General features: G+C 38.7%; 1 protein-coding gene across 1 annotated transcript in view; it reads left to right on the top strand.

The window, feature by feature from the left end:
- The window catches only part of LOC139765144 (transcription intermediary factor 1-alpha-like), a 142,927-nt gene extending 130,346 nt beyond the window's left edge, over positions 1–12,581 (top strand). Inside the window, exon 15 of the mRNA XM_071692337.1 lies at positions 10,160–12,581. Within this exon, the coding sequence (XP_071548438.1) occupies positions 10,160–10,339 (180 nt within the window). The 3' untranslated portion in view covers positions 10,340–12,581. The remainder of the gene's footprint in view (positions 1–10,159) is intronic.
- Positions 12,582–12,903: the final 322 nt, after the last annotated feature.

Genomic DNA, 12,903 nt, shown 5'->3' with positions numbered 1-12,903 from the left:
TGGTTGTTTATTTTGTTTATGGATGAGGTTGTTAGGGAGGTGAATGCAAGAGTTTTGGAAAGAGGGGCAAGTATGAAGTCTGTTGTGGATGAGAGAGCTTGGGAAGTGAGTCAGTTGTTGTTCGCTGATGATACAGCGGTGGTGGCTGATTCATGTGAGAAACTGCAGAAGCTGGTGACTGAGTTTGGTAAAGTGTGTGAAAGAAGAAAGTTAAGAGTAAATGTGAATAAGAGCAAGGTTATTAGGTACAGTAGGGTTGAGGGTCAAGTCAGTCGGGAGGTAAGTTTGAATGGAGAAAAACTGGAGGAAGAGAAGTGTTTTAGATATCTGGGAGTGGATTTGGCAGCGGATGGAACCATGGAAGCGGAAGTGAATCATAGGGTGGGGGAGGGGGCGAAAATCCTGGGAGCGTTGAAGAATGTGTGGAAGTCGAGAACATTATCTCGGAAAGCAAAAATGGGTATGTTTGAAGGAATAGTGGTTCCAACAATGTTGTATGGTTGTGAGGCGTGGGCTATGGATAGAGTTGTGTGCAGGAGGATGGATGTGCTGGAAATGAGATGTTTGAGAACAATGTGTGGTGTGAGGTGGTTTGATCGAGTATGTAATGTAAGGGTGAGAGAGATGTGTGGAAATAAAAAGAGGATGGTTGAGAGAGCAGAAGAGGGTGTTTTGAAATAGTTTGGGCACATGGAGAGAATGAGTGAGGAGAGATTGACCAAGAGGATATATGTGTCAGAGGTGGAGGGAACGAGGAGAAGTGGGAGACCAAATTGGAGGTGGAAAGATGGAGTGAAAAAGATTTTGAGTGATCGGGGCCTGAACATGCAGGAGGGTGAAAGGAGGGCAAGGAATAGAGTGAATTGGATCAATGTGGTATACCGGGGTTGACGTGCTGTCAGTGGATTGAATCAGGGCATGTGAAGCGTCTGGGGTAAACCATGGAAAGTTGTGTGGGGCCTGGATGTGGAAAGGGAGCTGTGGTTTCGGGCATTATTGCATGACAGCTAGAGACTGAGTGTGAATGAATGGGGCATTTGTTTGTCTTTTCCTAGCGCTACCTCGCACACATGAGGGGGTAGGGGGATGGTATTCCATGTGTGGCGAGGTGGCGATGGGAATGAATAAAGGCAGACAGTGTGAATTGTGTGCATGGGTATATATGTATGTGTCTGTTTGTGTATATATATGTGTACATTGAGATGTATAGGTATGTATATTTTGCGTGTGTGGACGTGTATGTATACACATGTGTATGGGGTTGGGTTGGGCCATTTCTTTCGTCTGTTTCCTTGCGCTACCTCACAAACGCTGGAGACAGCGACAAAGCAAAATAAATATATAGATAAATAAATAAAAGGGGAAACAGAAGGAGTAATGCGGTAATGCTCATCCATCTCGAAGGCTCAGATAGTGGTGTCTAAATGTGTCTGGATGTAACCAAGATTAGAAAGAAGGAGAGATAGGTAGTATGTTTGAGGAAAGGAACCTGGATGTTTTGGTTCTGAGTGAAACGAAGCCCAAGGGTAAAGGGGAAGAGTGGTTTGGGAATGTCTTGGGAGTAAAGTCAGGAGTTAGTGAGAGGACAAGAGCAAGAGAAGAAGTAGCGCTACTCCTGGAACAGGAGTGGTGGGAGTATGTGATAGAGGGTAAGAAAGTAAACTCTAGATTGATATGGGTAAAACTGAAAGTGGATGGAGAGAGATGGATGATTATTGATGCCTATGCACCTGGTCATGAGAAGAAAGATCATGAGAGGCAAGTGTTTTGGGAGCAGCTGAGTGTGTTTGCAGCTTTGATGCACGAGACTGGGTTATAGTGATGGGTGATTTGAATGCAAAGGTGAGTAATATGGCAGTTGAGGGTATAATTGGTGTACATGGGGTGTTCAATGTTGTAAATGGAAATTGGTGAAGAGCTTGTAGATTCATGCACTGAAAAAGGACTGGTGATTGGGAATACCTGGTTTAAAAAGAGAGATATACGTAAGTATACATATGTAAGTAGGAGAGATGGTCAGAGAGCGTTATTGGATTACGTGTTAATTGATAGGCACGTGAAAGAGAACTTTTTGGATGTTAAAGTGCTGAGAGGGGTAACTGGAGGGATGTCTGATCATTATCTTGTGGAGGCAAAGGTGGAGATATGTAGAGGTTTTCAGAAAAGAAGAGAGAATGTTGGGATGAAGAGAGTGGTGAGAGAAAGTGAGCTTGGAAAGGAGACTTGTGTGAGGAAGTAGCAGGAGAGATTGAGTGCAGGATGGGAAAAGGTGAGAGCAAATGAAGTAAGGGATGTTGGGGAGGAATGGGATGTATTTAGGGAAGCAGTGATGGCTTGCACAAAAGATGCCTGTGGCATGAGAAAGGTGGGAGGTAGGCAGATTAGAAAGAGTATTGAGTGATGGGATGAAGAAGTAAGATCGTTAGTGAAAGCGAAGAGAGAGGCATTTCGACAATTTTTGCAGGGAAGTAGTGCAAATAAGTGGGAGATGTATAAAAGAAAGAGGTCAAAAGAGAGCAGATGAAAGTTGGAGTGAGAGAGTATCATTAAATTTTCGGGAGAATAAAAAGATGTTTTGGAAGGAGGTAAATAAAGTGTGTAAGACAAGAGAACAAATGGGAACATCAGTGAAGGGAGCAAATGGGGAGGTAATAACAAGTAGTGGTGAAGTGAGAGGGAGATGGAGTGAGTATTTTGAAGGTTTGTTGAATGTGTTTGATGATAGAGTGGCAGATATAGGGTGTTTTGGTTGAGTTAGTGTGCGAAGTGAGAGTTGTATCTTCAGTTGTAAAAGCAGAAACAAAAAAAAGACATTTAAAATCTTTGCCATGTCTTCATTTTCAATAACCAAATTACTATTTTCATTTATTAATGAATAAAATGATTGGATTATTACTTATTATATTTATTTTTTTATTATACTTTGTCGCTGTCTCCCGCGTTTGCGAGGTAGCGCAAGGAAACAGACGAAAGAAATGGCCCAACCCCCCCCCATACACATGTATATACATACGTCCACACACGCAAATATACATACCTACACAGCTTTCCATGGTTTACCCCAGACGCTTCACATGCCCTGCTTCAATCCACTGACAGCACGTCAACCCCGGTATACCACATCGCTCCAATTCACTCTATTCCTTGCCCTCCTTTCACCCTCCTGCATGCTCAGGCCCCGATCACACAAAATCTTTTTCACTCCATCTTTCCACCTCCAATTTGGTCTCCCTCTTCTCCTTGTTCCCTCCACCTCCGACACATATATCCTCTTGGTCAATCTTTCCTCACTCATCCTCTCCATGTGCCCAAACCACTTCAAAACACCCTCTTCTGCTCTCTCAACCACGCTCTTTTTATTTCCACACATCTCTGTTACCCTTACGTTACTCACTCGATCAAACCACCTCACACCACACATTGTCCTCAAACATCTCATTTCCAGCACATCCATCCTCCTGCGCACAACTCTATCCATAGCCCACGCCTCGCAACCATACAACATTGTTGGAACCACTATTCCTTCAAACATACTCTTGCTTATAACATATTCATAAAACTCTTTTGGTTATAAGTTGCTATTTTCAGCAACATGTGCTTCATACTGACTTTTACCTTGATGTATAAGTCTCTTAATTTCTCTATGCAGACTTACATAATTTGCTCTATTAAGCTGGTTATTAGCCTCATTGAGCTTCTTATGTGCTGCTTTTTTAGACAACACTGTGTCACTTATGTCATCATTCTACCATTTTGGCTTTGCTTTAGAATTCAGACCACCAACTATTTATTGGCAAGTGTTCTCTCCACTGCTTTGAATGTTTTACTGAAGCTCTCTGAGGCCACATCCATATGGCTTTCATTTATAGTATTATCCTAAATTTGCCTGTCAAGTAATGCAAAGATCTTTAAAATTTGCAAATTTAGAGGTGTTTTTTTGTGACTCATTTTAACCAGCGTTTTAGGTAATGTTAAAAGTTAACTCAAAATTAGATTGCCATGTGATCACTTGTACCAAACTTTTTCAGACTTCAACATTGTTAACAAGATTGTCATTTATGGTTGGAACTAAATGTAATACAGATAACCCCGAACTTACAATGGTTCGACTTACAATTTTTCAACTGTACATTGGTGAGATATTCAACACTTAAGAAAAGGCTTTGAGTTAGGTGATTTTGTCAGTACTATTGGTTAATGTAAGTGTTCTGAGAACATTTAAGATAGGCTAGGCTAAGCTATAATGCTCGGTAGGTTAGATGTGCAGTATTGAATGTATTTTTGACAAGATATTTTCAACTTATGATGGGTTTCTTGGAACATAACCTCATCATAAGTCGAGGAGCATCTGTTTACTTTCATTGCACATAGGTTTATCAACAAATTGTATGAGGGTTTATCAAGCAGATTTAGGTACTGGAGCTATTGGAAAGGGATTCTCCCCACTTCGATAATGGTATATTGAAATATCCTACCATGATTGAATGGTTTTCATTGCTAATTTCTGCTAACTGATCATATAGTCTTTCATTTACCTCTGGTATCTGTGCCTGGGACCTATAAACTAATCCTTCTGTTATGTTCTTTTGAAACTTACCTTTGATTTTTACAAAAATTGTCAATTTTATCAACAGCAACAACAATTTTAGCATAGGATAAAGGTAAACCTTAACAAAGAGCAAGACATCACCACCAACTTTATTTTCTCAGTCTTTGTTAAATGCATTGTACTCAGAAATTGTATATTTGATGAGGAAGTCTGCATTTCTAATATCTAGATTTGTACCCAAAGTACCAGTTATATCATGATTTTCTTCCAATACAATTGTTTATATATCTGTATCCCTGATACCCATTCCCTTTCGGAGCTCCATTGAAGGGATGGCCATGGCAAAAGAGTTTCTATAACTGGTGAACTTCAATGCTGCTTCTTAACCTTTAGTGCCTCACCCTTAATAGGCCACTGGCACAGGGCAGCTCCAGCACAGTGCTTTCAGAAGCTTCTTACTAATGCTCCCACCAACTGCAATTACCTAATGTGCCTTCCTAATGTTCTTAGTATTTCTACCAAATGCTCTCAGCCAATGTTCCCACCTACTACTTACACCTACTGTTCCTACCAACTACATCTATTTCTTGCTTCTACCATTTTGCCAAAGGACAGGGCTTGTGCATAACACTCACTGCAGAGAAATCAAGGTGTTAGAAAGAATGATTTGTGTGAGTTAAATGTTGTCAAGTATTATGAGTGACAAGGAGAGATCGTATGTTTGTGGACAAAATGCGAGCAGTCCTCATGTGAAAAGACAGCTTCCTGGGTCAGAGGATTGTAGTTTGATGACCATTGAAGTTCTCGTTCACTCAGCAACCATCACTGACCCTCACGATACCCAGGCGGGTATGATGGCTACGTAACAACTACTGTCTTGTCTGTAACTCCAAAAGTTTGTTATGTATACTCTGTGCATTAACATAGATTATTCTAATATATGACTGAGATTTTTTTTTCTTTTTTTTTTTTATGTGCAGCAGTGGCAGTGGGGAGCCCGCCTATGAAAACAAAGTCTGTGACCTCGACTTGAACCATCCCATCCTATTTGCTACCTGCCATGTTTCCTGCTTCCTCCTGGGAATTGATCTCATGCTGCTTTGTTGTCTTTTCCTGACCTGCCTCATTCCCAAATGGCAGCACCAGCTGACACATCCTGTCTTGTACCCCTATCGACCTGTCCCCTTCCACTACCTGTGAAATGACGTATACTCCCTGAGAAATGACCTCTAGTTATTCTATTCCTCATTGTTCCCTACCTTCCTTATTCCTATCTTGTGTCAGGTCTCTGACCTTAAGTTTACCTGTCCTGTCATGTTCTGTCTTATCCTGAATTCCTCTTATGTTTTTGTATGTTCTGAGTACCTAACTAGTTTATGTCTATCATATAAAGAGCCTGATATTCTCATCTAATACTGTGCCAAGACAGGCTTTCCCTCTTTTCATTTAGGTGGAATCTATCCTTGGTAAAGAGTCTTATATCTTGGCTAGAATTATCCCATAAATCTATACAAAAGATGTTTTCCTCCTCCCGACAGAGAGCCTTATTTCTACTGTTTATCCCCAGCACCCTACTAAGGGTACAGGAATTTACATCATATCTAGGCAGCAATCCCAATATAAATAACTTTTTATGGCTCTCTTTGAACTTACAGATGAGATCCCTATACTTCGCTAAAATTTCTTCTGATTTCCCATTGACTATATTGTTTAGAAGAGTGAGGGGTGACCTGATCACAACCTTTAATTTTTTAAAAGAGATCACCGGTGTGGACAGTGAACAGTTCTTCAAGAGATGTAGGAATAAAACAACCAGAGGACATTACATAAAATTAGGTATGAAACTTGTTAATAAAAATATAAAGAAATACTTAAATAGTATAAGAGTGATGGATGTTTGGAACTGATTGACTGAGGACATGGTTGATGCAGACAGCATACATAAATTTAACAGGTCGCATGATAGTAAAGGATGTTCAAGAGATGGGGACCCCACAAATGTAAAACTCCCTCCCCATGCAGTACAAATAGGTGGTTACTGTCAAAATATGGGCACTTTCATCAGTAATTTAGATGTCATTTCATCTATTACTACATTAGACAGTGAGTTTTGCTGAATGATGCTTACCATCTCCATGATTGATACTGGATTTTGGCCTATGATAAACTGTATATAAACATTTCAATGAATATTAGTTGCTTATAGTTGTAAATGGTTTATTCTTGTTGCATCTAATTTTTGCTTTTGAGTAGTAAGCACCTCTCTCTCAGTCAGTTTAGTGTTCTTGGCCTTTTGAAAAACTGAGGTTGAGTGATAGATATCTAATAGATGAAGGATAATTTGGCAAAAGATCTTGAGATCGCATGTTACTTGAGTATATATGGTAGTTCCTTGTTTCATAAGTACAAGTTATTTTTCATATGTTGGATGGGGAAATTATTATTTTTTGAGCTTTTTCATAAGTATGGGTGTTGGTATGTTGAATTTCTGTAACTTGGGGACATGCAGTATATAGGATGTGATTTGCTGTCATTTGGCTGAATCTAGGCACATGAAGCAGTCACGGGAAACCACAGAAAGATCTGTAGGGCCCAGTTGATGACGGGGTTTGGTTTAGGTGCATTATACAAGACAGCTAGAAAGAGGGTTGGGTCATTGGTCGACAAGCTGTTGGAAGCTCATCTCAGGCTCCCGTAAACCCCACAACCTGATGCAGTGGTATACTTTTCAGGTACTTGTCCTGGGCAATCATAATATTTTTTACTGTTGTACTGGTGTTAATGAGCCTCAGGCTCTGGATGTTTAAGGTGTTCTCTTTTTTGTGCATGTAACATCTTTGGATTTCAGAGGTAGCATTTTACAGCCATTCCAGGTACATGATTTAGTTCCTTAATCAACTTAATATAGGCCATGAAGGATCTCTGAGCACTTTCTAATTCTGCATTTTCATCTGCCTTGTAGGATCATGTTAGAACACAGCAGTATTCTGTTTGTGAAAGAATGAACTAATCTTGAAAATCAGCAGGATCTCTCCCACCATCTTTTTCAAGAAGGCAACTGTTGTTTTGTTGTGCTTGTTGAAGGTTAGGTCATTCACCTCTATTACTTAGATGCCTTTTATATTGTGGATGAGGAATTGATTGATTTATGTAAGCTTGTTTATAAGTATGGGTGTTTCTATGTTGGATGTCTGTAACTTGGGAACTTGCAGTATACAGGGAACGATGTGCTGTCAGTGAGCTGAAAAAGGGCATATGAAACTAAGGGAAAACAATGGAAAGGTCTTTTGGGGATGGTTAATGATTGGGGATTTTGGTTTTGGTGCATTATACTTGATAGCTTGAAATGTGTATACCTTGTGAATGACCCCCCCCCCTACACACACACACACGCACGCACGCACACTTTTTCTCTCTTTTCTCTCTCTTTTCTCTCTCTCTCTCTCTCTTTTGGGTTGGGTCAGGTCATTGATGAACAAGCTTTTGGAAGCCTCATTCCATAGGCCCATTTAAACCCCATAACCTGGCTGGTCTGGTATACTTTGTAGTTACTTGTCCAAGGCACTCTTAAACTTGTCCATTATGCAACTCATGGTGTTTTCGATGATTGCCAGAAAGTTGTTGTAAGAGTTTTAGTCTCGGGATGTATAAGTTGTTCTTTCATTTTGTGCATGTTGGTTTTCAGAGGTAGCATTTTATGGTCTTGTATGTCTGTTGTATATGGGGGAATTTTTTCTTAGTGTAAATTGGGGACCATGTCTTTTGGAATTTTCAAGGTATAGGTAATGATATACCTCTTGTGGCTGAGCTTCAGATAGTATGACCTCAGTGATTTCAGCCATATCAGGTGTCTTAATAACATTAATATAGGCCATGAAAGATCTCTGAATGCTTTCTAATTCTGCAGTTTCATCCACCTTGTATGTTGATGTTAGAACACAACAGTATTCTATTCGTAAAAGAATTAATGACTCTTGAAAAGTTTCTCCTTTGGTTTTTCTTCTCAGCTTGAAAGTCTGCAGGATTCATCCCACCATCTTTCTAGAAAAACAAGTGTTGTTTTGTTGAACGAAAGGTCATTAGCTATTATAACTCCAGTGCCTTTCAGATCATTCAATTGGTTTGCGATAGTGTCTTCATTTTCCCATGTGAGCAACGAGGCCATAAGGAGGCAGGGAAAACCAAGGATGGGATGGAAGGATGGAGTGAAAGATGCTTTGGGTGACTGGGGACCTGAGATTGAAGAAGGGTTTGAGGCCTGCATGGAATGGAACAAATTGGAGCAATGTTGGTTACCGCAGAGAGGTCTTTGGATCTTGTCTGCGGGTAGTGGGCTCTGGTTTTGGTGCATTATGCATGACAGCTAGAGATTGGATGTGAGCAAATTGGATTGTTCTTTATTTGTTCCTAGCTTTGCCTTGTTAATACACGAACTGTAAACAAGTATAGAAAAAAGCGAGATTTTCTGCTAATTCCTTTTATTCTCAAATAATTCACCTTTCTTATTGAGATAACATCAAGAACAAATGAATAATGGCCTTATTTGCAATCATCATCTTGCTGCTGTCATATATGATACCCCATAAACAGAGCCTACCATCCACAGCCAAGCCCCAGAGACTTTTCTGTGGTTTAGATCATACTGTGTATTGGACATGATATTTTAAGACAATAATGAATTGTATAAAAATAATACATATTCATGATTAGAGTACATTTCCCTTCATATTCAATCATTTTGCATAGTTGTATTATCGTGAAGTATATTGGAACATCATTTTCAAGAAATTTTGAACATTTTCAAGTTAAAATGTGAATTCCCATTTCTAAATATTGTTTTAGAGCAATTTTATTCAGGTACTGAAACTTTATGGTTATTCAAGGGATGAAATGCAGGGAAAATGTTCAAATTCAGGCTTTTATATTCTCTTGGAAAATTGACACTACTTGGGGAATGCCCATGAATTCTAAATACTGTACATTGAAAGACAAAAATCTGTTCTTAGGCTTTGGTGAAAGCATATCCTGAATGACGAGCATTCTGACACGTACTTCCTCACATGATATGAACAGTTGGTATCTCTGAGTAGTGCCTCCACACACATTAGCAAATGTCCTGAGATAAGGATAAAATGATTCTGAGATTTCTCCCTTTCTTTTCTGTGCTTTTACCTACTTTTTTTTCTAAACTAGTACAACTTTATGTCATTGGCTAGAGGATTTATTATAAGAACATTGATTTGAACCAACAAATCAGTTGAAGCTTCATTGTAGTCAGGCTTGCCAACTGCTTGAGATGTAGTCAAGGCAAGCCTTGTTTTGCCAGATGTAAATTATCATCATGCAGAACTTTTGTCTTTCACTGTACTCAACAAAAGGGTATCCAGTGAATCCAATGAATGAATAACAGGTAGGAAAATAGAAGAGAGAAGGCATGAAAATGGAGAATAGTATATAAGTAAGGAAATTTAAGAAAAGATGGAGAAGTAGAAAGATGACTTGTATTTATGATGTAGATATATTTTATTAACTATAATCAGTTATTTCTTATCGATTTATAAATGCCATGTGTATTTGCTTCACTGATAATACACCATAAAACATTTGCAGAAAGATACAGAGATCTACCAGAATGCCAAAATCCTGGAGGATTTCTTTGAGCAACTACTGGAGAAGTGGCTAACAGATTATGCTTTTGATGCCATGGACACAATGGATGAACCAGACACTCCAGAACCAAAGAAAAAAAAGAAATTGAAGGAAGGTGATTCCATACTTCACATCCACTGAAGTTGTGATACTGGGTGATGTTGATGTACAAGGTTTGATCTAGATTTCTGTAAGTATATTGTCTGTGTGTCATTTGCATATGCTATCAGGATGCTTGTCTTGGGTGACTGGTAGGTGTTTTCTTAAACACTTGTGTACATCTTTAACCTAAAAAAAGTGTGCTTAGCATAGAAGAGGACCAGAGTGGCAAGAACAAGATCAGTTGATCCCTGTGAAGATATTTTTAAAGTATGATTTTTCACACTTTAAGAAATTGTTCTCACTGTTTTGTTTCAGAGAATCATTTACTCCCCATATTTGGTTGTTATATTATTACTTATATTACTCCATGAATCAGAAGCTTATAACCAAAGATCTCCCTTTTTTCCCAGGATAGAACTTCCCATTTTTGCACAGTTTATTGCTCAATAGCACTGAGTTTTTCACTCCCAAATGTTCACAAAAAGCTGCAAATTTTTGGTGAATAGTTATGCATCCAGTACAAGCAATAGATTTAGAAAAGTCAGCAAAGTGAATGAGATGGAATCCAGAATCTTCATTCATTACAATTTTTTTTCTGTCATTTCATCTGTCAGTTTGTTTTGAAAATTATAGATATTTGCAGGAGTTAATTAGGGTTGCCACAGTTATTTACAAGAAACATAACCCTACAGTCTTGTTGAAAGCAGCCCTTGAAATCTTTACAGATGTATTCATGTCTTGAGTTTTTCCATTGACTTTTTATTCAGTAATACAGTCCCTGTTGATTGCTTAAGAACATTTTTATGGTGTATCTAACCACACAGTAGCATAATTGCAAATGATGTAATGAAAATTATTAGTTTATCGTATTTAAAAAGTTTTATACATATTGCCAAGCAAATTTTGACGATACTCATAAATCATTGTTCACTCAGGACAGCCAAGTTCCATAGCAGGGTGTTTCAGTAATACATTATAATGTAATTATTTTCTTATTGTAACTTCTGGTATGCATTGCTGTATCATTTACTGGTTGAACCTCCCTAAACTGGTTCTATAAACCAGCACTGTTAGGAAATACTGGAATTCATTTTGTGAACCAGAAAAACTGTCTGTGGACTGGACTGGCATGGATAGTCTTCTGACCAGCTTTTTTTTTCTTCTTCTTCTTCTTCTGTGTGTGTGTGTGTGGGTGTTGCTCCCACAGCATCTTTCCTGCCATATTTAAGTACATAAATATGTGTGCATCAGCAGTCTTTGTCAGTTTATATTGATTTCCAAAATTCACCATTAAGTATGGCATCAAAATGACTACCTAGCTGCCGTCTGCGGTGGTACAGTCGAATGCAATTTTCATTTGCTGTCCATTCAGGAGAGGGGTAAATTACCACAGAAGTTGGACGAGAGAGCTTCAGCGTGTGTTTGTGGCCTCTGTTTGATGTATGCTTTTCCACAGTGTATGATATGAAGAATTAGAAGGAAAAGTCACTAAGTGTTATGCTGAGAATGAGATGAAGGTTGATATAGCTTTCAGGTAAGGGTAGTAAAATGTTGATAGAGCAAGCGTAGATATTTCACCAGCAACTGAACATTAGCTTTAAGTATGAATATTCTCAAGGCTAGTCTCAGAAATTCAAGAAGCTAGATGGCATTAGTTTGTACTTGTCTGCATTGAAAAATGTTTGATGGATGTTGAGGCACCTGCTAAGTATATGGATGAGTTTGTTAAGTTAGTGATGGGTTAGTTGACCATTGATCAAAAATACTTTGTGGATGAGATTGCAAATTTTTTTTCATTTATGCCAAGGAATATATGGAGTTTCACATTCAGCTTTTTACGAAGTAGATATATACAGTAAGTTGATTTCTGAAGTGAGACCAAAGATTCTTGAAAGATGGAATTACATAACACTTTGGAACAACATAATCTCATGTGAAAATTCAGAGAACACGGGAAGGGCAGAAAATAAATGGAAAGAGAGATGAGAAAAGTTGGATGGAAATGAGAAGAGCAGACCAAGTGACACTGTGGAATAGATTACAGAACAGCTGCCTCATACTTCTCTCTAAGCAATGCTGGGGTAAGAAAGGATTTTGGTAACAGATGATAAGTTAAGAGTTATATTATTTCTATAGAAAAATGACTTCCAATATTCTTTCCTACTTGCCAGCCATGCAGTATTCTTGTTTCTTTTAGTGGAAAAGTATCATATTTCTAAATATTTTCTTGTTATTCATCACTAATGTTGTGCCCTTGTATAAAACAGGAGTATGTTTGAAATGAAGTTTTGTATGTCATATGAGTTATGTGTTCACTTCAAAGAAGGAAAACTGATCTTTCTATAATCATCCCACACTTGCCAACCAATCTCTTTCACACTAAGTACTGACATGAAAGGTAATATTTTTATATATATTTGCGGAAAAGGATTGATCAAGTAAGAAGTGATAGGATAAGAGAGTGGTGTGGCATTGGGGTCTCATCTCTAAATTCCCCTCTTTTGGTTTCCCTCCTTCACTTCGCTCCTTGACATCTAGCTTCCTCTCCGGCTGATCTACCTCCGTGGTTGTTGATGGATCAGGCCATCCCCCCCCCCCAAAAA

This window comes from Panulirus ornatus, chromosome 53 (genome assembly GCF_036320965.1).
Source record: "Panulirus ornatus isolate Po-2019 chromosome 53, ASM3632096v1, whole genome shotgun sequence".
Taxonomy (NCBI): Eukaryota; Metazoa; Arthropoda; class Malacostraca; order Decapoda; family Palinuridae; genus Panulirus; species Panulirus ornatus.
This window is presented reverse-complemented; position numbering and strand designations above follow the sequence as displayed.